This window comes from Rhinopithecus roxellana, chromosome 6 (assembly GCF_007565055.1).
Source record: "Rhinopithecus roxellana isolate Shanxi Qingling chromosome 6, ASM756505v1, whole genome shotgun sequence".
In the NCBI taxonomy this organism is placed as follows: Eukaryota; Metazoa; Chordata; class Mammalia; order Primates; family Cercopithecidae; genus Rhinopithecus; species Rhinopithecus roxellana.
In genome coordinates this window covers 108,504,280-108,531,331 of record NC_044554.1, presented here as the reverse complement: position 1 = coordinate 108,531,331, position 27,052 = coordinate 108,504,280, and the positions used below count along the sequence as shown (strand labels likewise).

At 47.2% G+C, this 27,052-nt stretch overlaps 2 protein-coding genes and 1 pseudogene across 7 annotated transcripts; 1 reads left to right on the top strand and 2 right to left on the bottom strand.

Moving 5' to 3' along the window:
- Positions 1–801: 801 nt before the first annotated feature.
- Positions 802–1,120, bottom strand: LOC104675390 (annotated as a pseudogene).
- Positions 1,121–10,936: 9,816 nt separating this feature from the next.
- TMEM176A (transmembrane protein 176A) lies at positions 10,937–15,299 on the bottom strand. Of its 6 annotated transcripts, none has more exons than XR_004058094.1 (7): positions 15,161–15,299; positions 14,264–14,515; positions 13,712–13,821; positions 12,594–12,650; positions 12,221–12,430; positions 11,581–11,691; positions 10,937–11,227 (listed from the first exon to the last, which is right to left on the bottom strand). XR_004058094.1 is itself a non-coding variant. In XM_030933210.1 (7 exons), the coding sequence occupies exons 2-7, from the start codon at positions 14,468–14,470 to the stop codon at positions 11,192–11,194; spliced, it is 735 nt and encodes a 244-aa protein (XP_030789070.1). In that variant the 5' UTR covers positions 14,471–14,515; positions 15,161–15,299; the 3' UTR covers positions 10,937–11,191. The 6 variants fall into 6 exon arrangements, 1 of the variants encoding a protein (XP_030789070.1); XR_004058098.1 differs by having other exon boundaries at positions 14,264–14,436; positions 15,161–15,269; XR_004058096.1 differs by having other exon boundaries at positions 14,264–14,483; positions 15,161–15,247.
- A 278-nt stretch (positions 15,300–15,577) lies between these two features.
- Positions 15,578–25,133, top strand: TMEM176B (transmembrane protein 176B). The gene is given in 8 exon segments (XM_010379927.2): positions 15,578–15,689; positions 19,781–19,989; positions 22,379–22,489; positions 22,836–22,892; positions 23,120–23,247; positions 23,249–23,327; positions 24,237–24,356; positions 24,796–25,133. Coding segments are annotated over 7 exon segments (792 nt in total). The 5' UTR covers positions 15,578–15,689; positions 19,781–19,785; the 3' UTR covers positions 24,889–25,133.
- The last annotated feature ends 1,919 nt before the right edge of the window (positions 25,134–27,052 follow it).

Genomic DNA, 27,052 nt, shown 5'->3' with positions numbered 1-27,052 from the left:
TGGATATTGGTAATTTCTGTAGTTTTTCTTATTTTCTTTTTCTTTTTCTTTCTCTTTTTGGACAGATTCTCACTCTGTTGCCCAGGCTGGAGTGCAGTGGTGCGATTGTGGGACTCACTGCAGCCTCAATTTCCTGGGCTCAGGTGATCCTCCCACCTCAGCCTCCAGAGTAATTGAGACTATAGGTGTGCACCACCATGCCTGGCTAATTTTTGTATTTTTTGTATAGGTGGGATTTCCCCACGTTACCCAGGCTGGTCTCAAACTCCTAGGCTCAAGCGATCCACCCAACTTGGCCTCCCAAAGTCCTTGGATTACAGGCACGAGCCACCGTGCCTGACCAGTTTCTCTTATTATTGTAATTTTTGGACATTCTTACTAGAGATGTATCAATCTTTTCAACAAACTCGCATTTAGTTTCATTGATTTCCCTAATTTTTTCTGTTTAATCATTTATCTTCTTTATAATTTTCTTTCTTCTATTTTGCTTTGAGTCAATTTTGAGTTTATTTTGCTCTTTTATTTTAGTTTCTTATAAAATTGTAGATTATTGATCTAAGAACTTTCTTATTCTTTTTTTTTCTGCATCTTGGTGATCATATTTATTGGAAGAGCTTGAGAAAAATGAAAATACCATTTTGCTTAAGAATTTGTGAGTTATCTGCAAATCAACTCATTCCAGGCGTGGAAGAATCCCGGAATTATTTCTTAATATCAAAATGTATGCAGGTTTCTCTTTTGAATGTTTTGTACATTTAGAAAGGCCACTGTACAAAGTCTCCTGTTCTCCATACAGGACAAATTCTTTGTTTCAGCCAACTCTCAGTGGAGGGGCAACCAGGACAACGCCATCTCCCCGGACAAGGAGCATTGGAATATTCCGTTTCGTTGATTTATATATCTCTTCATATGTTTCTTCATCAATTTCTATAGTAGTCACAGTTTCTTCCACATCTCCCAAGATCATATTTAAATGTTGATCATAAGCATGTAGTCTGCCTCAAAGCTCTCGGTCATTTCTCATTTTCACATCAATTCGCTCATCTAGGCTGAGCCTGATAAGATCCAGGGGCTCCTCTACAGTGTTGGTAGTTTGTTGCTGGTCTACATTGTCTGCCATGTTTCAAACCCTGCCCTTATTCTTTTCTCATACAAATACTTAATGCTATGAATTTTCCTCTAAGCACTTCTTTAGCTGTATTCTACAAATTTTGTTAGGAAAAATTTTCATTTTTGTTCTGTTCAAAATATTTTCTAATTCCCTTGAAATTCCTTTGATCCATGAGTGATTTAGAAATATGTTGTTTAATTTTCAAGTGTTTGGAGATTTTCCCATTCCTTTTCATTTGTTGATTTATAGTTCATTATGGTTAAGGGACTATAACCTGGGTGATTTTAATTCTTTTAAATTTGTTAAGGTTTTTTTTATGACTGAAGACATGGTCTATCTTGGTGAATGTTCCATGAGCACTTGAAAAGAATGTGTATTCTGATATTGTTGTGGATTGTATTATAAATGCAATGAGATCCAGCTGTTGATGGTGTGGTTCAACTCTTCTATATCCTTGCTAATTTCTGTCCACTCATTCTATCTATTACTGAGCGGGAAATGTTGTGTCTCCAGCTATAATTGTGGATTTGACAACTTCTCCTTTCAGTTCTATCCACAGTTGTTCCATGTACTTGGAAGTTCTGTTGTTAACTGCATGCACATTTAGGATGATCTTTTTGAGGTGAAAATTTATTAATTAGAGTTCTGTCTGGCAGTGAGTGCCAGAATATGTAAACGAACCCAAGTTTTTTTCACACATCAACATCTAGGCAGGCAGCCCAGGATTAGTATGTATGTTGTGCATAGGTCACACTCTGTCCTGTTGCTCTTCAGTGAATGGATACTATTCCTAAATCACCTCATGGCCCAAGATAGCTTGCTCTAGATCCATGTTTTTTTTTTTTTAGACGGAATTTCACTCTTATCACTCTTGTTGCCCAGGCTGGAGTGCAATGGTATGATCTCGGCTCACTGCAACCTCCGTCTCCAGGGTTCAAGCGATTCTCCTGCTTCAACCTCCTGAGTAGCTGGGAATACAGGCATGCGCCACCAAGCCTGGCTAATTTTGTATTTTTTTTTTTTTTTCTTTTTTGAGATGGAGTCTTGCTTTGTTGCCCAGGCAGGAGTGCAGTAGTGCAGTCTTGGCTCACTGCGAGCTCCGCTTCCTGGGTTCACGCCATTCTCTTGCCTCAGCCTCCGGAGTAGCTGGGACTACAGGCGCCCGCCACCAAGCCCAGCTAATATTTTTGTAATTTTTAGTAGAGACAGGGTTTCACCATGTTAGCCAGGATGGTCTCGATCACCTGACTTCGTGATCCACCTGCCTTGGCCTCCCAAAGTGCTGGGATTACAAATGTGAACCACTGTGCCAGTCCGGTCCATGTTTTAAATGAATTGCTTGCTTCATTCAAAACAGTTTTTTCTATCAATTTGGCTTGTAGCTACTGTCCGCAGCAGCTAACAGAGGTCTGGACAGAAGAACAGCAGGACATCCACCTGCGTGGGTCCCTTTGGGGTAGCCTTGCCATAGGGGTCAGATTTCAGGCATGGCTTCAATGACACAACCACAATGTGAAAGTTTAAGAGATTTTAGTAGTTGCAGACCCTGGGGGCTACACAGCATGCCTGGAGGTCAGGGAGCACAGGCAGGGACAGAGAGAAAGGGATCCCTTTATTGGGTCCAGAGCGTTATTTAAATAGGTTTCCCACAGGGAGTTTTAGTTGGTGGATTTAGAGCAAGCAGGCATGAGTTCCAGGAGCATGCAGAGGTGGTCACTGAAGCGTGTCTGCACAGTTGATACAGGGTGTGGGGGTCAGCAGGGCTAGTGGAGCAGGGTGTATCCAGTTGACCCATAGTGAGCTGGTCACCAGGAGGCAGTTGTGTAAGGTAGCTATCTGGATTGGCCACATAGGAGAACTGGGATAAAGTATAGAACTGGAAACTGTATGGAGGGTAACTGAGCCCTGCTGCTGGTATGGGAAAGTCCAGTTAATATTCAAAATTAATGCTGAGACAAATAAAGTTATAAGCATTCACTATAATGCTGCTATCACACCTGCACTCCAAGTATCAAAAGAGATCATGGGGGCAAAGGACACCTCTCTCTTAAAGGATGTTCCCAGGACATGCACACTGTTTCCTCTTAAATCTTATTGCTTAAAATTAAGTCACCAAAGGAGGCTGGGAAATCTAGTCTCCATTCCAAGAAGCTATGTGCCCAGTTTTTTTTTTTCCAGGGGAACTACTACAAGAAATAAAGGAAGAAAGAATGAAAATTGGGGAACAACACCAGTCTCTGCCAAAGGCCACTTCATGACCTTCTGTGGTGTCTGCATAGTCAGTCCCACTGATGATGTATATAGCTCTGGTTTTCCTCATGCTCATTCTAGAAGTTTGAACAAACGAGATTATATTCCCATTTGGGGACTCTGCTATATTTCCTCTGAGGTAGGGAGGAGGAATTGTTATATTACTTAGGATTGTCTTGGCAATGTGGGCTCTTTGTTGGTTCCATATGAACTTCAGTTTTTTCCAATTCTGTGAAGAAAGTCATTGGTAGCTTGATGGGGATGGCATTGAATCTATAAATTACCTTGGGGAGTATGGCCATTTTCATGATATTGATTCTTCCTATCTATGAGCACGGAATGTTCTTGCATTTGTCTGTGACCTCCTTTATTTCATTGAGCAGTGGTTTGCAGTTCTCCTTGAAGAGCTCCTTCACATCCCTTGTAAATTGGATTCCTAGGTATTTTATTCTCTTTGTAGCGATTGTGAATGGAAGTTCACTCATGATTTGGCTCTCTGTTTTTTTGTTATTGATGTATAGGAATGCTTGTGATTTTTGCACATTGATTTTGTATCCCGAGACTTTGCTGAAGTTGCTTATCAGCTTAAGGAGACTTTGGGCTGAGACGATGGGGTTTTCTAAATATACAATCATGTCATCTGCAAACAGGGACAATTTGTCTTTGTCTTTTCCTAACTGGATACCCTTGATTTCGTTCTCTTGCCTGATTGCCCTAGCCAGAACTTTCCAACACTATGTTGAATAGAAGTGGCGAGAGAGGGCATCCCTGTCTTGTGCCAGTTTTCAAAGGGAATTCTTCCAGTTTTTGCCCATTCAGTATGATATTGGCAGTGGGTTTGTCATAAATAGCTCTTATTATTTTGAGATACATTCCATTAATACCTAGTTTATTGAGATTTTTTAGCATGAAGGCTGTTGAAATTTGTCAAAGGCCTTTTCTGCATCTATTGAGATAATCATGTGGTTTTTGTCTTTGGTTCTGTTTATGTGATGGATTATATTTATTGATTTGCATATGTTGAACCAGCCTTGCATCCCAGGGATGAAGCTGACTTGATCATGGTGGATAAGCTTTTTGATGTGCTGCTGGGTTCAGTTTGCCAGTATTTTATTCAGGATGTTTGCATTGATGTTCATCAGGGATATTGGTCTCAAATTCTCTTTTTTGGTTGTGTCTCTGTCAGGCTTTGGTATCAGGATGATGCTGGCCTCATAAAATGAGTTAGGGAGGATTCCCTCTTTTTCTATTGATTGGAATAGTTTCAGAAGGAATGGTACCAGCTCCCCTTTGTACCTCTGGTAGAATTCGGCTGTGAATCCATCTGGTCCTGGACTTTTTTTGGTTGGTAGGCTATTAATTATTGCCTCAATTTCAGAGCCTGTTATTAGTCTATTCAGAGATTCAACTTCTTCCTGGTTTAATCTTTGGAGGGTGTGTGTGTCCAGGAATTTATCCATTTCTTCTAGATGTTCTAGTTTATTTGCACAGAGGTATTTATAGTATTCTCTGATGGTAGTTTGTATGTCTGTGGGGTCAGTGGTGATATCCCCTTTATCATTTTTAGTGCGTCTATTTGATTTTTCTCTCTTTTCTTCTTTTTTAGTCTTGCTAGCAGTCTATTTTGTAGATCTTTAAAAAAAACCAGCTCCTGGATTCATTGATTTTTTGAGGGGTTTTTTGTGTCTCTATCTCCTTCAGTTCTGCTCTGATCTTAGTTATTTCTTACCTTCTGCTAGCTTTTGAGTGTGTTTGTTCTTGCTTCTCTAGTTCTTTTACTTGTAACGTTAGGGTGTTTATTTTAGATCTTTCCTCCTTTCTCTTGTGGGCATTTAGTGTTATAAATTTCCCTCTATACACTACTTTAAATGTGTCCCAGAGATTCTGGTACGTTGTATCTTTGTTCTCATTGGTTTCAAAAAACATCTTTATTTCTGCCTTCATTTCGTTATGTACCCAGTAGTCATTCAGGAGCAGGTTGTTCAGTTTCCGTGTAGTTGAGGGGTTTTGATTGAGTTTCTTAGTCCTGAGTTCTAGTTGGATTGCACTGTGGTCTGAGAGACAGTTTGTTATAATTTCTGTTCTTTTACATTTGCTGAGGAGTGCTTTACTTCCAATTATGTGGTCAATTTTGGAATAAGTGTGATGTGGTGCTGAGAAGAATGTATATTCTGTTGATTTGGGGTGGAGAGTTCTATAGATATCTATTACGTCTGCTTGCTGCAGAGATGAGTTCAATTCCTGGATATCCTTGTTAACTTTCTGTCTCGTTGATCTGTCTAATGTTGACAGTGGGGTGTTGAAGTCTCCCATTATTATTGTATGGGAGTCTAAGTCTCTTTGTAAGTCTCTGAGGACTTGCTTTATGAATCTGGGTGCTCCTGTATTGGGTGCATATATATTTAGGATAGTTAGCTCTTCCTGTTGAATTGATCCCTTTACCATTATGTAATGGCCTTCTTTGTCTCTTTTGATCTTTGATGGTTTAAAGTCTGTTTTATCAGAGACTAGGATTGCAACCCCTGCTTTTTTTTGTTCTCCATTTGCTTGGTAGATCTTCCTCCATCCCTTTATTTTGAGCCTATGTGTGTCTCTGCACGTGAGATGGGTCTCCTGAATACAGCACACTGATGGGTCTTGACTCTTTATCCTATTTACCAGTCTGTGTCTCTTAATTGGGGCATTAAGCCCATTTACATTTAAGGTTAATATTGTTATGTGTGAATTTGATCCTGACATGATGTTATGTGGTTATTTTGCCCATTAGTTGATGCAATTTCTTCCTAGCATCAATGGTCTTTACAATTTGGCATGTTTTTGCAGTGGCTGGTACTGGTTTTTCCTTTCCATGTTTAGTGCTTCCTTCAGGAGTTCTTGTAAGGCAGGCCTGGTGGTGACAAAATCTCTCAGCATTTGTGTGTCTGTAAACTATTTTATTTCTTCTTCACTGATAAAGCTTAGTTTGGCAAGATATGAAATTCTGGGTTGAAAATTCTTTTCTTTAAGAATGTTAGGCCAGGCGCGGTGGCTCAAGCCTGTAATCCCAGCACTTTGGGAGGCCGAGACGGGTGGATCACGAGGTCAGGAGATCGAGACCATCCTGGCTAACACGGTGAAACCCCGTCTCTACTAAAAAATACAAAAAACTAGCCAGGCGTGGTGGTGGGCACCTGTAGTCCCAGCTGCTTGGGAGGCTGAGGCAGGAGAATGGCGTGAACCTGGGAGGTGGAGCTTGCAGTGAGCCGAGATCCGGCCACTGCACTCCAGCCTGGGCGACAGAGCGAGACTCTGTCTCAAAAGAAAAAAAAAAAAAAAAAGAATGTTAAATATTGGCCCTCACTCTCTTCTGGCCTGTAGTTTCTGCCAGAGAGATTCACTGTTAGTCTGATGGGCTTCCCTTTGTGGGTAACCTGACCTTTCTCTTTGGCTGCCCTCAACATTTTTTCCTTCATTTCAGCCTTGGTGAATCTGACAATTAGGTGTCTTGGGGTTGCTCTTCCCAAGGAGTATCTTTGTGGCATTCTCTGTATTTTCTGAATTTGAATGTTGGCCTGCTTTGCTAGGTTGCGGAAGTCCTCCTGGATAGTATCCTGAAGAGTATTTTCCAACTTGGTTCCATTCTCCCTGTCACTTTCAGGTACACCAATCAAACGTAGATTTGGTCTTTTCACATAGTCCCATATTTCTTGGAGGCTTTGTTTCTTTCTTTTTACTCTTTTTCTTCTGAAGTTCTCTTGTTGCTTTATTTCATTAATTTGATCTTCAATCACTGGTACCCTTTCTTCCACTTGATCAAATCGGCTACTGAAACTTGTGCATTCGTCACATAGTTCTTGTGCCATGGTTTTCAGCTCCATTAGGTCGTTTAAGGTCTTCTCTACACTGTTTATTCTAGTTAGCCATTCGTCTAATTTTTTTTCAAGGTTTTAAGCGTCCTTGCGATGGGTTCAAACATCCTCCTTCAGCTCAGAGAAGTTTGTTATTACCGACCTTCTGAAGCCTGTCAACTTGTCAAAGTCATTCTCCATCCAGCTTCGTTCCGTTGCTGGTGAGGAGCTGCGATCCTTTGGAGGAGAAGAGGCGTTCCGGTTTTTAGCATTTTCAGCTTTTCTGCTCTGGTTTCTCCCCATCTTTGTGGTTTTATCTACCTTTGGTCTTTGATGTTGGTGACCTACAGATGGAATTTTGGTATGGATGTCCTTTTTGTTGATTTGATGCTATTCCTTTCTGTTTGTTAGTTTTCCTTCGAACAGTCAGGTCCGTCAGCTGCAGGTCTGTTGGAGTTTGCTGGAAGTCCACTCCAGACCCTGTTTGCCTGATCAGAACAGCAAATATTGCTGCCTGATCCTTCCTCTGGTAGCTTCATCCCCAGAGGGGCACCTGCCTGTATGAGGTGTCAGTCAGCCTCTACTGGGAAGTGTCTCCCAGTTAGGCTACACAAGGGTCAGGGACCCACTTGAGGAAGCAGTCGGTCAGTTCTCAGAGCTCAAACGGTGTGCTGGGAGAACCATTGCTCTCTTCGCAGCTGTCAGACAGGGAGGTTTAAGTCTGCAGAAGTTTCTGCTGCCTTTTGTTCAGCTGTGCCCTGCCCCCTGACCCCTGGAGGTGGAGTCAACAGAGGTAGCAGGCCTTGCTGAGCTGTGGTGGGTTCCACCCAGTTCAAGCTTCCCTGGCTGCTTTGTTTACCTACTCAAGCCTCAGCAATGGCGCATGTCCCTCCCCCTGCCAGGCTGCTGCCTTGCAGGTTGATCTCAGACTGCTGTGCTAGCAGTGAGCAAGGCTCCGTGGGCTTGGGACCCTCCTGGCCAGGCGTGGGATATCATCTCCTGGTGTGCTGTTTGCTAAGACTGTTGGAAAAGCACAGTATTTAGGCGGGAATGTTCCATTTTTCCAGGCACAGTCTGTCATAGCTTCCCTTGGCTAGGAAAGGAAAATTCCCTGACCCCTTGCACTTCCCCAGTGAGGCAATGCCCCACCCTGCTTTGGCTCGCCCTCTGTGGGCTGCACCCACCGTCCAACCAGTCTCAATGAGATGAACCAGGTACCTCAGTTGGAAATGCAGAAATCACACATCTTCTGTGATGATCACGCTGGCAACTGCAGACCGGAGCTGTTCCTATCTGGCCATCTTGGAACGCGCCGACATTCTTGAATTTTTGATCTTCTGTGTCAAGTTGAGAATTGGCCAATCAAATACTAATAAAACTCTGGTGAGATTTTGATTTGGATTGCACTGAATTTATGCATAAATTTGGAGGGAGATGCCATCTTTACAAAATGGAGTCCTTCCATCTATGAACATGGTATGTATCTTTTTATTTAATTTAGGTATTCATTAATGTTTTTCAATAAAGTTTTATGATTTTCTTTACCAATCTTGAGTATCTAGATTTATTTCTAAGTATCTTACAGTGTTGTTGCTACTGTAAATTAAAAAAAATTTTTTCCTTAAAAAAAGCCAGCAAGGCATTTACTTTTTGTCATATAGAACAGTTCAAAGGTAAGTATCCAAGACTGGTTGGGCATATTCAATTATGTTGTTGAGGGTCCAGCCTCCTTTGTCTTTTGTATCATTTCCAACCTGTGGCTATTACCTGCTTTGCCACAAGATGGCTCCTCCAGTGCCAGGTATGGGGTCCTGATTCCTGGGAGAAGGCGAGGAAGCAGAGAGCAGAAATTAGGGAAACCAACCAATTCTTTTTGTTCCCAGTGAATTCTCTTGACTTCTCATTGGCTGAGTGTGTGGGTCGTTGCAATCCTCAATTGCAAGGAAGGCTGGCAGTAGTGACTTAAAAACAAAACAAAACTGGATTTCTGTTAGTAAGGAAGAGAGAATGATGATTGGATTGACCATGAGTGGCCTCTTTGTCTCTAGCAATGCTCTTGAATAGAGCCATACTAATTTGTTTTTTTTCCCCATCCTTTTACTATCTTTCTGTATCTTTGCTTTAGCTGCATTTCATGTAAATAGCATATGGATGAGTTTTATAAAAATACAGTCTATGTTTCAAATGGACTATTTTATCCATTTATATTTATTGCACTTACTCATAAACTTAATTTATAATCATCATCTTTTTTGTTTTTTTTTTTTTGCTTTCTGTTTATTTGTGTCACTTTAAAAAATATAGTCATGCAGATCATTTAAGGGCTCAGTTGAAGATAAATTTTTCCAGGCAGAATTTGCATTTGTTTCTGACAGGTGTCAGGGGTCACTACCATCTTGAGGACCTTTAAATTATTTGCTCAGGGTTTGGGGGTTTATCCAAGTAGTGGGAATTCCATCCCTAAGTCCATATTAGGGCCGGCTTGTATTCATGAATCTTCATCTGACTCCTATCACCAAGAGTTTACTTGTCATCCCCCTCTATGGAGTGGATTTTTTTCCCAATTCTTCTCTGAAAGTGAAGATGTATACTGGGTCCTTCACTGTAACTCTCCAGCTTAAGTGGCTCTAGGCTTCATTTATTGTCTTTCACATAGTTATTAAGTGCAGTTTTGGGTTGCAAGAGGTTGGCAGATGCCCTTAGGGCAGTGTGCAGGAAAGAGTTAACACAGAGAGTCACCCTTTACAAGGTTTTGCTACCCTTGGTTGTCTTCTAGGAATTGGGCTTCTGGAATGTTCCTATGCTGATAAGGTGGTTTTGTGTGCCTGTGTACTAAATTTCACTCTATCAGCTTGCCTAGACTGTACAATGTGATTTCAGGTGGACACCTGCTTTTCCTCTGGGAGTCTGGAATTGCAGTAGCTGTGCAGTGGAGGGAGTGCCTATGTGGCTAGCTCTCAATAAAAACCCTGGTCTTTGAGTCTTAGGTGGGCTTCCCTGGGCAGAAACACTGCTGTATTACTGTGTAGCCTCTCACTGTGGGAGGATATAGGAAGCCTGTGCCCGGATTCTTCCAGAGTCCACCTAATATGTTCTTTCCCCACCTTGTGTGTCCTTTTACTATAATATAACTTAGCCATGAACACAACTACATGCTGAGCCCCGTAGGTCCTTCAAGTGGAACACTGAGTGTGGGGGTGGTTGTGGGACTAACACAGGCAGATACTGGCTTCCACTCTGAATTCTTGCTCCTACTTCTTCTATAGGCTTTGATGGCCTCCATCTTTTTCTTGGTTCATAGTCATGAATTTAAAAATACATGATTCATATTTTATACAGCAGTTTTAGGATTTTTTATGGGTAATTTGTAAGGTTTCTATTTTGTCATATTGTTGGATGTCCTTTCTTTATTGTTGGATGTCCTATCAATGTTATGTTGTCTACTTAATCTTTTCAAACAGTCACAATAAAAAAAAATCTAATTCTTAAATTGCCAAGCATTCACCTTCTTAAATGTTAGTGGTAGGGAGTGGGCTCAGAGTCTCAGCCCCGTTCATCGTTTATTCCTAGGCCTTTGAACCTATAGCCACAGGACCAGCCTCAAAGAGGTTCTAGCTCCAGGGCCAGCAGCTCTAGCCTAAGGCAGGAGGTTGGGGAGCTGTGGGAGGGTGTCTGAGGTTTGCCATTGGCTCCTTCTCCACTTCCTACTCCAACCAAGAGAAATTCTCTGGAATAACTAAGCGAGAACCTGGGAACAATAACATGAGAGTTTATTATCACATGACTGCTCAGGAGGGGACATGAAGCGGAGCAGGATAGGGAAGGGACGTAAGGAATAGGCAAGTGCTGCTGGAGCAGGGTTGTGGCCATGGTCATGGCAGCAGGATAACTGGGGACGTTGAAGAGTCTCTTTTTCCCCAGTCTGGTTCTTCCAGCAGTCAGATGCAGGGATGCACAGTGCAGAAGCACCAGGCGCTAATAATCAGGAGAGGCATGGCTAGATTCAGCTCACTTCCAACATCTCCTTCTGGTGTCTTTTCTAAGGGAAAAGGAAAGGCAAGACAATCGTGAGTGGGAAAGAAAGGGTGGAGTCTTTCCTTCAGGGCTGCTTAGCTCTGGAACTACCAGAATCAGCTGCATGCTACCTGATGCAAAGGTATAGCATGGATATGGACTTCCCTGGATTCCTGGGCTCTTTGACTTGGGGGCCGCTTGGTTGGGGATAGGGGCTTTCCGGGCTGGGCCACCACTGGGTAGAAAGACAGGCATGATAATAGTTGGGACTTGGGTCATGAGCCCCTTTCTCCTCCCCAAACTGTCCACTGTCCATTCCTGTCTCCTTTGAGCAGCTCCACTGCCCCAAACACACAGGCACACACTTTAGGGACTCACCCCTTTGGTTGGGAACTTTCTCCAGCAGTACAGCCACAGAGGGGCTAGAGATGCCAGAAACAGCAGAATCCAGACACCCAAGATCATGGCCTGAAGGGTACGGAACAAGGCCTGGGGACAGAGGGCCAAGGCCATAAGCACCAGGATGACAACTGCCTTCCTGCTCTGTCCTCATGCTCCTTGTTGACCTGGGAAAATCTCTACCCCTTTATCTTCAAGTTTGTGGCTTCTGGAGGGGAAGTCAATGCATGTAGTGTGCAGAATGCAGCTGGAAACCCCTCACATTGGGCCTGCGTCCTCATTTACACAGTGACAGGTTTGGGCTATGATTTGATTCCCTGATAACCTCCAAGACTTCAGAGGATCAAGGGAAACCATGCATTTAACACCTTTGCAGCACTCTGCACACTTGCTATATTGGTTCATTTATTATTATTTTAATGCTTGTATTGCCCACTAGTCTGTAATACCCTACAGGAGCCATTTCTGTTTTGTTTGATGCTTTGTCCTTGGTGACAATACTCAAGCTTGGTGCAGAATAGGCAACAGCTATTTCTGGTGGAGAAGCTGACTCTTGCCCCTGGCCTGGCCTGGCCATCCCTGCCCCACCTGCTGCTGCACCTTCCCCTTGGCCACCTACCTTTAGCATGTAGAGGAAGGAGGTACACAGGTGTAGCCTTCTGACTTCTTCTGGACTGTGAGTGGGGGCTGGGGTGTTCCAGCCACTCGAGGTGGAGATGTGGCAGACACTGTTGTAATAATAGCCATATTGGAAATCTTCATTCCAAAGTTTGAGGGCAGCGATGGCTGTGGAGAAAGCTGCTAGCGCTAGCAGAGTCCTCAGCAGGGCCTGCGGAGGGAGGAGGCAGAGAGAAATCTTCGTGTTTCAGTCTCTCCCAGAGTCCAATCGGGGGAAAATAGGGCAAGGCCCAGAGAAGCCTGTGACAGGGCAGGAGATTGGGGTGGCCTCCAGCCTGAACCTGGTCCCCTCCCATGCCCTTCCCTGAACTTACCCAGTAGGTACCACCCCGTTTCTCATAAATGAAGGCAGTAGCTCCAGCTAGCACAGCCTGGGGAGAGATTGAGCCAGGAGCAGGCTTAGCACAGGAAATGCAAGTCCCCTCTGACGAGACACCCTCCATGCAGCAGGCCCTTCCCTAGCACACTCAGCTTGGGCCGGAGGTTTCATGCTAAGCTTTATTATCCATGGTAAGATAACTGCTGAGAGGGTGGAGCCCGATCCAACTCCTGAGGCTGCAGAAGGCCCTGCGTTAGTGACACCTAAGAGCTTGTGGTCAAGCCAGGTGTGATCTCCTAAATCTTCCTTTTTAAACAACACCAAGTGCTTTGTGAAAGTTCCAGGGATGGTGGGATCTTGTGGATAAAAGTCATAGGGTGTTGCAGAAGCTCTCAATAAAGGGTGAGTCTATACAGAGTGGGCACTATTAGGTTTAGAAGCCTGTCCTAACAGTGCCCAATGATCCACTCACCTGAGCTTGAAGAACAGGAAATCTAGTATATCGCAGTGGACAGGTGGACCTGAATCCTGTTTGGCTAATTCTGTAACTAATCTGGGTATTTTGCCATGGGCTGGGTGAAGGTTATTACTTTCGGTTTCTCTCAGTAAATATAAGTGTTTTACTGCTATTCTGAGGGTGTAGGTACCATGACCAGCCTACCCAGCTCCTGTGCAAACTGCACACACCCATCTGTTGACAATTCCTGGGTTCCCATTGTGTGCAGGGCCTGTGTAGGACAATGGGAATAACCAGGGGGTGATGCTTCCTGGGGGATCACATACTGTTTGGCACGCTCTGCCTCCCTCATCTCAAGGCAAGTATCCAGAGATGAGCAGGTCCTTAGATCCTTAGTTGACATTAACTGTTGAAGGCAGGGAGAGGTGGCCAGCCTGGTGGGAGCAGCACTGGGCAGGGTATGGGAGAGCAGTGTGACTAGGACATGCCACTACTGCCCTCAGCTGTTTGCTCATCTGAACAGGCAGGGAATGGGCCTAGATAATCAGATCTTTCCGACTGCCAGCATTCTGTGGCGCCATGTTGGAGAAAGACAATCAGGAGAGCAATGCCTCACACTTCTCACAGGCAGTCAAGCACTGTCCTGCTCTACTCACCACAGCCCCTGTCCAGATGGCAGCTCCCGAGGTGACCAGGCGGGTGTAGTTGCCGATGTAGAAAAATCCTCCCAGGACTGCACTCAAGATCCCAGCACAATCTGCGTCACCTGAAAGCCAAAGGACCCTAAGATTCCCAGCTCCTAGGTGGACCTGCCACTGCAGGGATTAACTGCTAAAACCCCAAAAAGAGAGGGAGAGAGAGAGAGAGGAGAAGAGAAAGGAGAAGAGGAGGAGGAGGAGAAAGAAGAAGAGGAAGGAGGAGGAGAAAAGAGTAGAGAAAGGGAGGAGAGCCGGCCCATCCTGAGTTTGGCGGAGAGGAAAGGGCTCCACTGATTGGGACTCGGCAGGGTCAGTGGCTCCTCCACACCCGTTCAGCCCAGAGCTTCCCCTTCCCAGGCTCTTACTGAGAATGCCAGAGAGTCACATTCCTAAGTAAGAAGACACAACTGGCTCGGTGTCCTGTTGAGAGGGAGGCTGGCAGAAAGTGCTGCTGCGGCAGGAGGTGGGGAGTCCCTCCTGCCGCCCCACGAGGCAGGCCATCACACTCACCCACGAGGCCACCAGCAGCCGGCTGCTGCCCCTGGCCTGGGTGGCCCGGGGCCGCAGCGCAGAGCAGCAGGTCAGCAGGAGCTTGGCCAGGGCAGACTCCTGGTGGATGTGCACATCGACGTGGGTGGGTTGTGGGGCTTCAGGGGCCATCTCATCACTGTCAGCTGTCTCCACTGTCAGGGACACCGTGTGTGAAGAAGGCAGCATCAGGGAGGAAGGGCTGTCAGAAGATTTTCGCAGATTTCATTGGAGCTGGGGAAGTCAGGGGCCAGTGGGGCTCAAGGTTACCGAATGAATGGCTGTCCTGGTCACAGAGCCGCACCCCTGCCCCCTCAGGAGGGGAGTGCGTGTAGCAGAGGGGGCTGCTGATCATGCTGGGGCTGCGGCAACCGCTGAGCCTACGGGAACCTCACCTTTCGCCCCAGATCTGCTCTGTCCCCCGCATCCTCCTCCCAGGGCCTAGGCGTCTAGGTCAAGCAGCGCCCCACGCCCCCACCCCTCATCCCCTCCACCCGGGCTCTTCCTGCGGTCTCCCCTCCACAGTCTGCAGGCTCTGGGACAGGACCGAGCCCTTGGCTGCCTGTGGAGCTCATGTAGCAGCAGCCGCGCCCCAGCTGGGCTCCGGATACCCCCTGACCCCGCCACCGCCGACCTCCAGCTCCACCGACCGTTGCTCACGCCCGACAGGTTCACGCCGCCCCTGCCCAGGGTAGGACCGCAGAGCGGTGCGGAGGGAGGTCAAAAGCGGGGGCCGCACCTGGCATCCTCCGCAGTCCCCTTCCTGCAGTCTTATCCCTGGGTGGGGGTCCCTCCTACGCCCCTCCAACTGTGCGGAGGCACCTCGGGGCGCGTGCGGAAGGAGTCCCGCGGGCAGCCAGGAGTGGGGCGCCGCCTCACCTGCGCTCCTCGGGACCTGCGAGCAGGCAGCGGGAGGGCTGGGGCGCCGGCTGGAGAAGTGGGTTGAGAATTGGAGGTGGAGGCGGGGGTAGAGGCGGGGGCAGGGTTGAACTTCAGCCCCTCGGGTTCACGGCAGGCTGCAGGGCCTGGGGTCCGTCTGGGGTTCTCTCGCTGCCCGAGGGTCACTGGGCTCTGGGGAGCTGGGAGGGTGCGCGGGCGGACGGCCCTGGGAAAGCCCGTGGGGTCGTCCTCGCCCCCAGCTCCGCCCAGCCAGGGCCGGCGTGCGAATGTGGGCGAGTGGGAGCTCAGGGGTCGCGCGGGGGCTCGGCCTTCTCCCGCCAGGTCCGCTCCTCCAGGCTGAACCCCCCTGCCGGACCCCGGGGCCGCAGCTGGTTTCGGGAAACCGCGCAGCCTGGGCGGGGCCTCAGCCCCCACCCCTGCATCTGCCATCTCCGCCCTCCCGTCGCTCCCCTGCTCGGGGTCAGCTCCTGTCCGCTCTGCTACGCCGCCAGCTCCCGGAGGACGGCAGGTGAGGCGGGGCCCCTGCGGCCCGGGAGACCCTCTTGCCGCAGGACCCTCTGTCACGAGGAGTCCCCAGGGCCATGTCCCCACCCCGTCCTGTCCACAAGACGTCTTTCTTCCTCCATCCTGGTTTCCAGGAGAACTCGCGTAGGAGGGAGGGACAGCTGGGTGCAGGTGTTTCTCCCCAGAAAAACGGCTGGAGAGCAGGAGGAGGGGCTTGGGCCTGGCTCGTCCCCTGTACTTTCCGCCACCCGCACACCTGGACCCTGGCTGGAGCCCTACGGTGGGGTGGCTCCTGGGACGGGGCCAGGGCGTGGCGGGGCTGCCGGACGCTTTCCCCAGTCCCGGGGCACAGGAGGAGCTGGACAGAGAAAAGCGTTCGGGGCAGCCGGGAAGAGCCCACCACCTACCAGGCGTCCGGTGGCCGGCAGGGGTAATCTCTGCGGTGCCGGCCTGGTTCAGATCCGACTCCTCAGGAGGGGGCGAGGCAGATCTAGGGGTTGGCGTGAGTTGGGGGAAGCAGTGGTCCTGGGGGCCCGGAGATAGCTGGAACCTGAGGTGCACTCAGGGCGAGGCCTGGGCCCTCAAGGGAAGGTCTGGCTGGAATCTGGGGCTGGGCTTCGTTTTGTGGGAAGCAGTCTGATGCTCCTTTGTGCAAGTGTGGAATTGTCTAACCCCTGTCCTTTCTAACCCCAAGGAGGCCAGGTGGGTGAAAGAGTGAAAGTGCTTTGAAAAGTAGGTAGAGAACGAATGGCAGGTGTTATTAGAATTGTTAATAATATTTGATTTAAACTGTGATACTTAGCCAGGATGTCCATTAGAATTACCTATGCAGGATTTATTTTAGAGCCAGGCAAGCTGATTCTAAAGTGCACGTGGAGAAGTAATCTAGCAAAAATAGCCATGACAATTCTGAAAGAAAAACCACACGAAGGGATTGTGAAACAGCCCAATTAGCATTAAGCTCCAGGTTAAAATTGTGGTAATGATGCCTAGCCCATGAGACATGCCAATGGGCAGAATATAAGGACTAGAATAGGCCTACATTCCTAGGGGAGCTTCGTTTCTGCTCAGGAGAGAATTTTAAATCACTGAGAAAAAGAAGATGTATTCCACAAATGGAACGTATCTTTTTTTTTTTTTTTTTTTTTGAGACGGAGTCTAGCTCTGCGGCCCAGGCTGGAGTGCAGTGGCCGGATATCAGCTCACTGCAAGCACCACCTCCCGGGTTCACGCCATTCTCCTGCCTCAGCCTCCCGAGTAGCTGGGACTACAGGCGCCAGCCACCTCGCCCGGCTAGTTTTTTTTGTATTTTTAGTAGAGACGGGGTTTCACCGTGTTAGCCAGGATGGTCTCGATCTGCTGACCTCGTGATCCGCCCGTCTCGGCCTCCCAAAGTGCTGGGATTACAGGCTTGAGCCACCGCGCCCGGCCGGAACGTATCTTTCAGAAGATAAACATCGGAATGTCAGCAACAGAACTTGGATCCGTGTCTCCCAACGGCCAAGGTTGGTCACGCAGCTCCCAAATTCCAGATGGTCAACATTTAAAAGTGAAAACTGAAAGCATAAAGCCACTTAGAAGAAAATATGGAAGATTATTTGTAATCTTGAAACGGGGAAGTCCTTTAAAAGTCTAAGAGCTAGACACCATAAATAGAATGAAATAGAATATGGAGTGTATGAAAATACAAGCAAGGTCAAAAAATAAACTACAAATTGTAAAGAAACATTTGAAACTTATATCACAAGTGGTAATTTGGTGAATAGATAAAGAACTTCCATAGAAAAAATCAAAACAAAACAAGGACATAGGATGTGAACGGAGAGCTCACAAAAGAAGAAATAAAAACGCCCCTTAACATATGAAAAAAAAATCAACCTCACTCATAATAAGAGAACTATGGGCCAGGCGTGGTCCTGGTGGCTCACACCTGTAATTGCAGCACTTTGGGAGGCTGAGGTGGGAGGATTGCTTGAGTCCAGGAGTTTGAGACCACCCTGGGCAACAAAGCAATACCCCATTTCTCTCTCTAAAATATAGAAGAGAACCGGCCAGGCGCGGTGGCTCACGCCTGTAATCCCAGCACTTTGGGAGGCTGAGGCAGGTGGATCACGAGGTCAGGAGATCGAGGCCGTCCTGGCTAACACGGTGAAACCCCGTCTCTACCAAAAATACAAAAAATTAGCTGGGCTTGGTGGTGGGCACCTGTAGTCCCAGTTACTTGGGAGACTGACGCAGGAGAATGGCGTGAACCTGGGAGGTGGAGCTGGCAGTGAGCTGAGATCGCACCATTGCACTCTAGCCTGGGTGACAGAGTGAGACTCCATCTCAAAAAAAAAAAAAAAAAAATAATAATAATAAAAGAGAACCATGGATTAAAAATATATGCAAATCGTTACAGAAAGCAAGTTAGTGGTTGCTCATGGCTAGTGGTTGGGGTTATTTCCTGGGGAGGGGCTTTAGGGAACGTGTTGCAGTGCAGGAATGTCCTTTATCTTGATTGTAGCTGTAATTGCACAAATGTATAAATTTGTCAAAACTCATTGAGATATACATTTAAAATGGGACATTTTATTACATAAAATTGATTAAAATCAATGCATTTTTCCCCATATAAAAGGAAAAGGATAAAAGAGTTTGCCTCCTGTATGTGAATTGCTACCACCTCCGTGGAGGATAACTGACAATATCTACTAAAATTGCAAATGCACATTCCAGTTGCCCTGCCAATTCCACATTGTCTGTAATGGAAAAGGATTGGAAATAACCTAAATGTCTGCCAATAGGGAACCACTTAAATAAATTATAAGAAATTCATACTCATGAAATACATGCAGTTACACAAATGAGTGAAGAAGCTTTTGTGAAAGTTGTCAGAATCATAATCGAGTCACTTGTGTTAAAAAAAATCTGAAAATTAGAGCCTGAGAAAGCCCACAAGGCAGGGTTCTCATGCATAAATACCTGGTAACAAAAATCATCACAAAGGACTCTGTAAAATGATAACCTTACACAAAAAAATACTTCTGTGAGGACATCCACCAGCAACTGCCTGTCTAACCCTGGACAGGTGTCACCCTTGTTATTGATCCTTGTAGCCAAGGATGATCATCTCAAAGTGATTATGTAAGTCTCCCCATTTTTCCTTTAAAAACCTTTGTCTTCTTTTACCTGCCTGAATGTTCACATGATTTACTATGGTAAGCATATTCTCGTTGTAATGCCCTATTCTGGAATAAATCTCATTTTCTTTTGGAAAGCCTCTCTCTGTTATTTAGGTTGACACTTTTCATGGACTCATGTAGGGTTATTCTAAAAACATATGATCATGTGAACACAGCATCATGCAAATCAGTGTGTATAGTATGCTGCTATTTGTGGGAAAAGGGGGAAAAGGGGGAAAAGGGGGGAGAAATACTTTTTCACACTTTTGTATGCAAAAATGTCATGGTAGGATTTATAAGAAACCAATAATATTACTTTCCATCTGCAAGGCAAATAGGTGGTTGAGGGAAAAAGATGAGAGATAAGGTTTTAAAGATATATATAGCCTTTTGTATCTCTTAACATTTTTATGTGTAAAGTATTATGTGTAAAGATATGTATACAGATATACTAAGTCACTAATCACTAAGGTCACTGTGACATTGATATCTGCACTGGGAAGACCTTTTGGATCTTGACAAAGACTTTTTTTTTTTTTTTTTTTTTTTTTTTGGGACGGAGTCTCACTCTGTTACCCAAGCTGGAGTGTAGTGGCAGGATCTCAGCTCACTACAACCTCAGCCTCCCGGATTCAAGTGATTCTCCTGCCTCAGCTTCCTGAGTAGCTGGGACTACAGGTGCACACCACCATGCGAATTTTTGTATTTTTAGTAGAGAAGGGGTTTGCCACATTGGCCAGGCTGGTCTTGAACTCCTGACCTCAGGTAATCCACCCACCTCAGCCTCCCAAAGTGCTGGGATTACAGGCGTGAGCCATTGTGCCCATCTGGGGTCTTGACAAAGACACTATTTCTCTCCTTTCACCTGTGCTGTGTATTTTTCCCTCACCAAGTTCCCAGACCTCACTTCTGTATGTCTTCTCCCTGACAGGCAGGATGACCCAAAACATGGTGATTGTGAATGGAGTTGCTGTGGCCTCTACGCCATCCCAGCCCTCCCACATCAACGTCCACATCCACCAGGAGTCAACTTTGACACAACTGCTGAAAGCTGGAAGTTCTCTGAAGAAATTTCTTTTTCACCCTGGGGACACTGTGCCTTCCACAGCCAGGATTGGTTATGAGCAGCTGGCTCTAGGGGTAAGACTGGGCTGGTGCAGGATAGGGGGGCACATTGACGAGGTGATGCGGTCAATTAAAATATAGAATCAAATCTTCAAAATTAAAACATTTTATTTGGGAGTAGATAATTGCAATTTGGGGCATACACACAGACCAGGTGGTCTGCAGTACGTCTTTGGAACAAAGAGAAGGTTAAAGTCTTATAAAAAGGAGAAATGTTACATATTGCCCTTCAAGAAAGATCATAGGTTTTGGGGAGCTGGCGAGCTCTGATGGGTGAGCGATGGTGTGGGTAAAATTAATCGTAGGGTTGTAGCAAGGTCAGAAGCTGTAGATAAAGCTGGTTTCAGGTTGCAGCAGGCAGCTTCAGCAGCCTGATTTGTAGAGAATTACATTTTGGGAGCAACATTTTGTGCCCCTAGTGCTTTTTGCCCCTGGCCACTTGACTCTGTTTTAGCTGAGTGTGACAAGAACGACCCCATTTGTAGGCTCAGCTTTCACAATGGAAACTCTCCTTCTTCAATAGGATGCAAAAAAGGAAAGTGGGTTGAATTTCCATGAGAGGGACGTGAGAAATCACTATTTATACCTCATTCTGTGTAGGAAAAAGTTGTAAGTATCCCCACAGAAATTTGGATGAAAAGGAATAATCGACCTCCTCTTTGGTGCAGAGGAGTTGGTCCCAGCCAGAGGTGGGGCAACAGGAAGAAGAGTCTAGAGGCTATTAATTCAGTTTCATTGACCCGACATGGACTGAGAGCCTACAGGTGCAAGGCAATGTGTTCAGCACTTCAGGCCAAACTACAGAGAGAATCCCTGGGCTATATCTAAAAGTGCTCAGTGACCATCAGAAGAAACAGCAGCTACACTAATGAATGGAACTAAAGGTAGATCAGGCGAGGGAGAAGCACATCTGACATCCTTGAGGGCAGGAGAACCCTGAATGGAGAAGGAATAGGTATAGACAGAGGTGGAAGATGGACAAAAAAGAATTCCAGGTTAAAGAATGACAGGAGCGAAGGCAAAGAAGCCAGAAGGCATAGGGCAAGTTCTATAACGGTTAAGAGTAAAGAAAATGGGCTTCATGAATGGGTGATTTGGGGCCATATTGCTGAGAACCTTGAAAGACCAGGGGTGGAGTCTGTCCTGAATCAGCTTTGACAGTGAGAAGACTGTGGATGGATTATGAGCAGGAACCTGCCTCAGAGTCAGGAGGCATCCAGGTGAGAAGGATCGAGGGTCTGCACTTGCATAATCATAGCAGGAATGGTAGGGAGATAAAGGAGTCCCTGTCCTTTGCAGACCTCCATGGCATGGGAGTGAAGGGATGGTGGGGGATAAGGGAAGAGAGGCATCCACAGCATACAGAGGGTTGAAGTGTGGGTGACCAGGAGATCAGAGCCCTCAAAGTCAGGAGGAGCAGACATTTGAGAGATGTATGTGTGTGGTAGCAGGGGGAGTGTGGGATCTGGATGTGACAAATCCGAGATGCCGGTAGGATGTGCAGGTGGTTCGAGAGATGTGTGTGTGTGTGTGTGTGTGTGTGTGTGTGTGTGTGTGTGGTAGTTGGTGGGGGGTGTGGGATTTGGATGTGACAAATTCGAGATGCCAGTAGGATGTGCAGGTGGTGACAGTTGGGTTTTCCAGGAAGAAGAGGAATTCTCTTCTGAGTTGGAGTTGGGTGTGTGAACGGCTTTTTGGGGTATGATACCTACGGAATGAAAAGAGAGGGAGCAGGATTGGGTACGAGGAACCATCAGGCTGCAATGCAGACTCTACCAGGCCAGTGGGGAGTTTCCAGGCAAAGGCTGCCCACTGCAGGAGTTCCACACTGGGTGGAGGTGGCCTTTGAGCCACTGTCTTGCTTAGTCATTGGCTGGGGGGCTCTCCTCAGCATGTGTCTTCAGCTTGAAAAATTAGGGTGACCCTGAAGGAGCTGACAACTGTAGGCGGTCAGCAATCAAACAAGCCCTTTCTTGAAGGGTGTCTTAGCGGCACATCTTTGTGTCTGTCACAGAGCCCTCAAGAGTGTGTGTTTGGATCTGAAGAGAAAGGATAGGCCAGAAGCTCAGGTCAGGCTGGGTATTTGGATGGGACAATGGGACCTCTGAAGGAGAATGGGGGGAAAAAGTGGGAATCTTCAGGTGGGATGAGAAACTGTTGAAGTTGGGAAAAAGTGATGAAGGATAAATAGCCAAGCCTATGAGAAGGGTGAGGGGAGACCCAGGCCAGTGCTGCTTCATGGATTTTAAGGGGACAGAACCTTCCAGAATCAGAGCTGCAGAGAGGTTAAGGCAGAGGAAATGGAGAGGAGAGCCACCTAGATAGGAGCCAGGAAGCTGCTCCCGGGGCAGCTGGGGCACGTGGGCTCATGGAAAGGGGTCTGGTTTCTCATTCTGTCTTGCAGGTGACTCAGATATTGCTGGGGGTTGTGAGTTGTGCTCTTGGAGTGTGTCTCTGCTTGGGGCCCTGGACTATGCTGCGTGCCTCAGGCTGTGCCTTCTGGGTGGGGTCTGTGGTGAGTAAGCAACAGGGGGAGGCAAGTTGTGATGGGCAAGAAGGTGCTTATAGGTCTGGGTTGGGGCTCTGGGGAAGCAACCAAAGCCTCTGGGGCCAAATGGCCTTTGGCCATGAGGAAGCTGCCCTAGGGTGTAGCTGAGACCCTGTCACTTCCATTTTTCTCTTGAAGACAAGTGGGAGAGGTGGGGCAGGTGTAGGTGGAGTCCTGTCTCTGTGTCAGAGTTCTTTGTCTTTCCCTGGGATCCTGCTTCACATTGACTGTTCTGGGAACTGCTGGTGGGAGGGTGATGATAGACCAATTCAGAAGAGTAAACTGGAGGCCTTTTTCTGGTGTCTCTTTTCAGGCGATCGCAGCGGGAGCTGGGGCCATTGTCCATGAGAAGCACCCGGGCAAACTTGCTGTGAGTCTTGGACACCCTCTCTCCTCCACCTTGTTCACTGACCCCCTCCTGAGTTCTGCTCCATTATCTGTCTTCTGCCCTTTGGTTGCCAATATCTTGGGGTCTTTCTTGGAGGGCAGGAGAGGGTTGGACAAGGGCTGGGGAAGAGGAGACGGCTTTGAGGCAGGGACCTCATGACTCTTCCACTGATTGAAGGAGCCTGTGTCTTGACCCTCTTTCTCTTCCAGGGCTATGTATCCAGCCTGTTCACCCTGTCTGGCTTTGCTACAGCTATGGCTGCTGTTGTCCTCTGCGTGAATAGCTTCATCTGGCAAACTGAACCCTTTTTATACATTGACACTGTGTGTGATCCCTTGGACCTCGTCATACAGATGGCGAAGTCAAGAGAGCCAATGGCAGAAGGAGGAGTGTAGAGCTTACATGCAGATGCTGAGGGTGAGCAGGAAGAGTCCAGTCTTTGGGGACCCATCACAGCTCTTTGTTCCCAGGGAGCTGGGGGCGCTGGAGGAGAGAGATGTAGGCTCTTTGAGCTTGGACCTCATGCTGAGTCTTTCATTCAGGAGGTTTTAATGTAAGCTGCAGACATTTCTCAGACCTCATGATATGAAGATCCTCTGAATCAAAGGGGATGAGGAACAAAGAGGAGACATTTCAGAGAGGAGATAGCGGGCCACTCTTCTGGCTTTTCTGGTGTGTCGGTATCCCAGTTTTCCATTCCTGAATTAAAAACCACCCCAAAATGTAGTGGCTTAAAATTACAACTATTATTTCTCACGGTGCTATGAGTTGGCTGGATTCAGACGAGCCATCCTCACTCACGGGTTTTCTCATGCAGTTACAGTCAGATGGGGGTGAAGTTATCCAAGTGCTCGCCAAGGTTGGGGGTCTGAGATGATGCAGCTGCATGGTCCAGAGCTCAGCGGAGGCTGTCAGCAAGAGCCAGCGATGGCTTCTCCACGTGGCTTGGGCTTCTCATAGCACAGAAACTGGATTCCGATGGGGAGCACCCTAGTTGCAAGCATTTCAGGAGACAGAAAGTAGAAGCTGCCAGACCAGCTAAGGGCTACCCTGTCACTGGATAGTGTCACTTTCACTGTGGCCAAAGCAGTCCTAGGCCCTTCCAGATTCTAGGGATTGAAGGAATAGTCTCCACTTCTTGACAGGGAGTGATAAGGTCACTCTGCAGACAAGCCAGTGGATGGAAGCTGTGGCTGGAAACACAGTCAGCTGTGGTGGGAGCAGCAAGCTGGATAGAGTCAGTGCCTGGGTGGGTGGAGAGGGTGGTGATGTGGCAGCATTGGAGTAGCTGATACCTGACTATCTTTGTTTTTCCGTTATCTCCAGAAGTTGTTCACAGCAATCCGTGCCCTGTTCCTGGCTGTCTGTGTCTTTAAGGTCATTGTGTCCTTGGCTTCCTTGGGAGTGAATCTTCGAAACTTGTGTGGCCAGAGCTCCCAGCCCCTGGTGAGTTATCGGGCAGGGGCCGCTGGGCAGTGTGAGTCTGGGTGGTGAGTAAGAGTGTAGGTAGGAGTGCAGGGTCAGGGGCACCCGAACCTGAGGCTGGGCTGGTCCCCCTCAGCTTCTTTCCATATGCAACTCTCCCCTTTGCTGTCGGGGAATGTGGCCATCACCATGGTCCTGGGCCAACTCTCGCTGCCCTGTGCCTCTCTGCGCCCTCCCCTGCTCTGATCTCCCCACTCTCCCCTCTGCCCTGTCCCAAGTGTTTGTCCCACTCCCCTTCCTCTGCCACCTTGTTTTTTTTTTTTTTTTTTTGCCTAATCTATGTTTCCTGTCACCTTTTCCTTTCCCTCCTCCTTTCCTCTTTCTGCTTTCTGAGTTCTATGATGCTAACTCTGCCTGCATCCTTTTCCCTGAAGGATTTCTTTTTTCTTTTTTTTTCCAGAATGAGGAAGGATCAGAGAAGAGACTACTAGGGGAGAATTCAGTGCCCCCCTCACCCTCTAGGGAGCAGACCTCCACTGCCATTGTCCTGTGAGCTGCCAAAGACCCCACCGGGATGCCCGCATGTCTCTGTCTGGGGCAGCCCAGGGCCCCCACTCCTGGCTCCTCACACTTGCCTCCCCTATGGCTGCTGTCCAGATCATCCTCCTTTCTTCTCCCCACATTAGCACCTGCTGTTCCCGCTCCGGGGTTCTCAAGTCCATGAACAGATATTGTTGCATTTTCCACAGTGCTGATTAAACATAATAAACAATCCAGAAAAACAATTTTGCCCAGAAAGATATGGTTTCTCTTTGTTTATACACCTTGTGCGCCGTGAAAGGCCTTTCTTTGTGTCGCTATGTATGAGGTTAAATGGGAGCTGACTTATCCCATTGAAACACTGTCCCAAGAAGACTAAATTTAATTATGTTCTGCTCTACATCCCAGGTGGCAAAACCCCTTTTTATGATTTTATTCATTTCAGTGTAAAGTGGAAGGAAGTCTAGTGGGCCTAGAATCTTCTTACCTGCTGAGATTGTCTAGGCTCCGACGACCTCAGCCTGTAGACTTGAGAGAACTGTGTGGAGCATGGAACGAGATTTTTGCCCCTCCCCCCCATCTTCCTTCCTTTCTCTTTTTTTGTTGAGCAGTAATTAGTGTTGGTTCTGTCTCTTTTCCTCTCTCCACACCCACATAAACACCATCCTTAGTCTTCTTTCCTTTCATTGTAAATGACAGTGAATTGATTTTGACTTTTTCCATTTTCTTTACATGTGAAGACATACATATATAGATATAAGCATTTCTCTAGCTGGAAAGCTGGTAGGGGCTTTATGAAATCTCCATGAGGTCAGTTTCATGACTTAGCAGCCCCACAGGGCTGGTCTTCAGATCCAAGCCAATGGGCTGCAGGGCCTGCACCTTCCCTCTTGGCAGAGTGGTATCACAGAGGTGCAGAGCTGCTGCGCTGGGCGAGACCTGCTCCCGCACAGGACTTGGACTGGGGGCCTGTGCCGAGGGCGGTGCTGCGGTGCTGCTCTCCCTGGGGCCCTCACCAGCCTGTGCTTTACATAGAGGCTTATAAAGAAGCCTGCGAGACAGGAGTGTGTTCAGAATATGTGCAGGGTCAGCTGATTACATCCCGAGGGGCAAATCCAGCTCACCATCGAATTTTGTAAATAAAAATTTATGTAAACACAGCCACGACCATTTGTTTACACATTGTAGCTGTTTTTGTGCTACAAGGGCAGAGCTGAGGAGTCTTAACAGAGACTGAATGGCCCACAAAGCATAAAATATTTACTAACAGGCTTTTTACACACAAAGCTTGCTGGCCACTATGTAGGAGCTTGCAGTGTAGAATGTTATGTTCTGTTTCGTGGTTGAGGGGCGTGGAGTGCTCAAGAACCCCTCCCCAGGAGACCCAGCCTTGGATGAGCTGCAGGTGTGAAGCCAGCTGGTTTCCTCATTTCCCAGGGTCCAGAGCCCACAAATCATCAGGCGGAAAAACTTGGGCTCAGAACCATTGCAATCCCCATCCCTCTCTCAGTCTCCAGTAAAGAAGACATTAGAATCTCAGAGGAATTTGGAATCTCCTGAACCTCAACATTTATTTTACCCCCAGTGATGGAGTAATGGAAGTCCCCAATTCTTTGCTAAACAGGCAAATGTAAAGTAACTGAGCCCAGAAGCCAAGCTGGGTTGAAGTGGATAATGTGAAAAGAGACCCTATTAGCAGGGGAAGAACCTACGGGGCCTCACTTAGCCAGGCTTCAGGGGAATACTCAACCCATCAAAAAATGTGGATGGCTGCCTTTCCCCAGGTCTCATGTTTCTACACATCTTGTGAGCAGTGGCACTGGCTGCCTTTTCAAAGATGTTCTCACCTCCTGGTGGGCAGCCTTGGAAAATAGTGTCTTCTTCTGGACCAAAGGACAAGCATGATCGCCTGTTATAAAAGAATCAGATGCCTTAAGCTCAGGGTTCCTCTTCTAGAACCCAGCCCACTGGGTGTGCTGGTGTCACCTGCAATGCCTCTTTGCATTGTCTGTGGGAACTGGGATCCTAGAACCCAAGCAAAAATGCTGCTACTGTGACCACTGCTATTGCCGTGTGTAATAAATTGTTCTTTGTCACAACTTGGGGTTTTGTGGCTCTACCAGCATCCATGAAACTGTGGCAGACTGACTTGCTGACCTGCATGTACAGTTAGATCT

Bases quoted from the DNA above. Each gene is read 5' to 3' on its own strand.
- TMEM176A (XM_030933210.1), bottom strand. From the start codon at position 14,470: ATGCTGCCTTCTTCACACACGGTGTCCCTGACAGTGGAGACAGCTGAC. The intron at 12,431-12,593 runs GTAAGTTCAGGG...CTCCCTCCGCAG, and splicing joins AACGGGGTGGTACCTACTGG to GCCCTGCTGAGGACTCTGCT. The intron at 11,692-12,220 runs GTAGGTGGCCAA...CTCTGTCCCCAG, and splicing joins CCTTCCTCTACATGCTAAAG to GCCTTGTTCCGTACCCTTCA.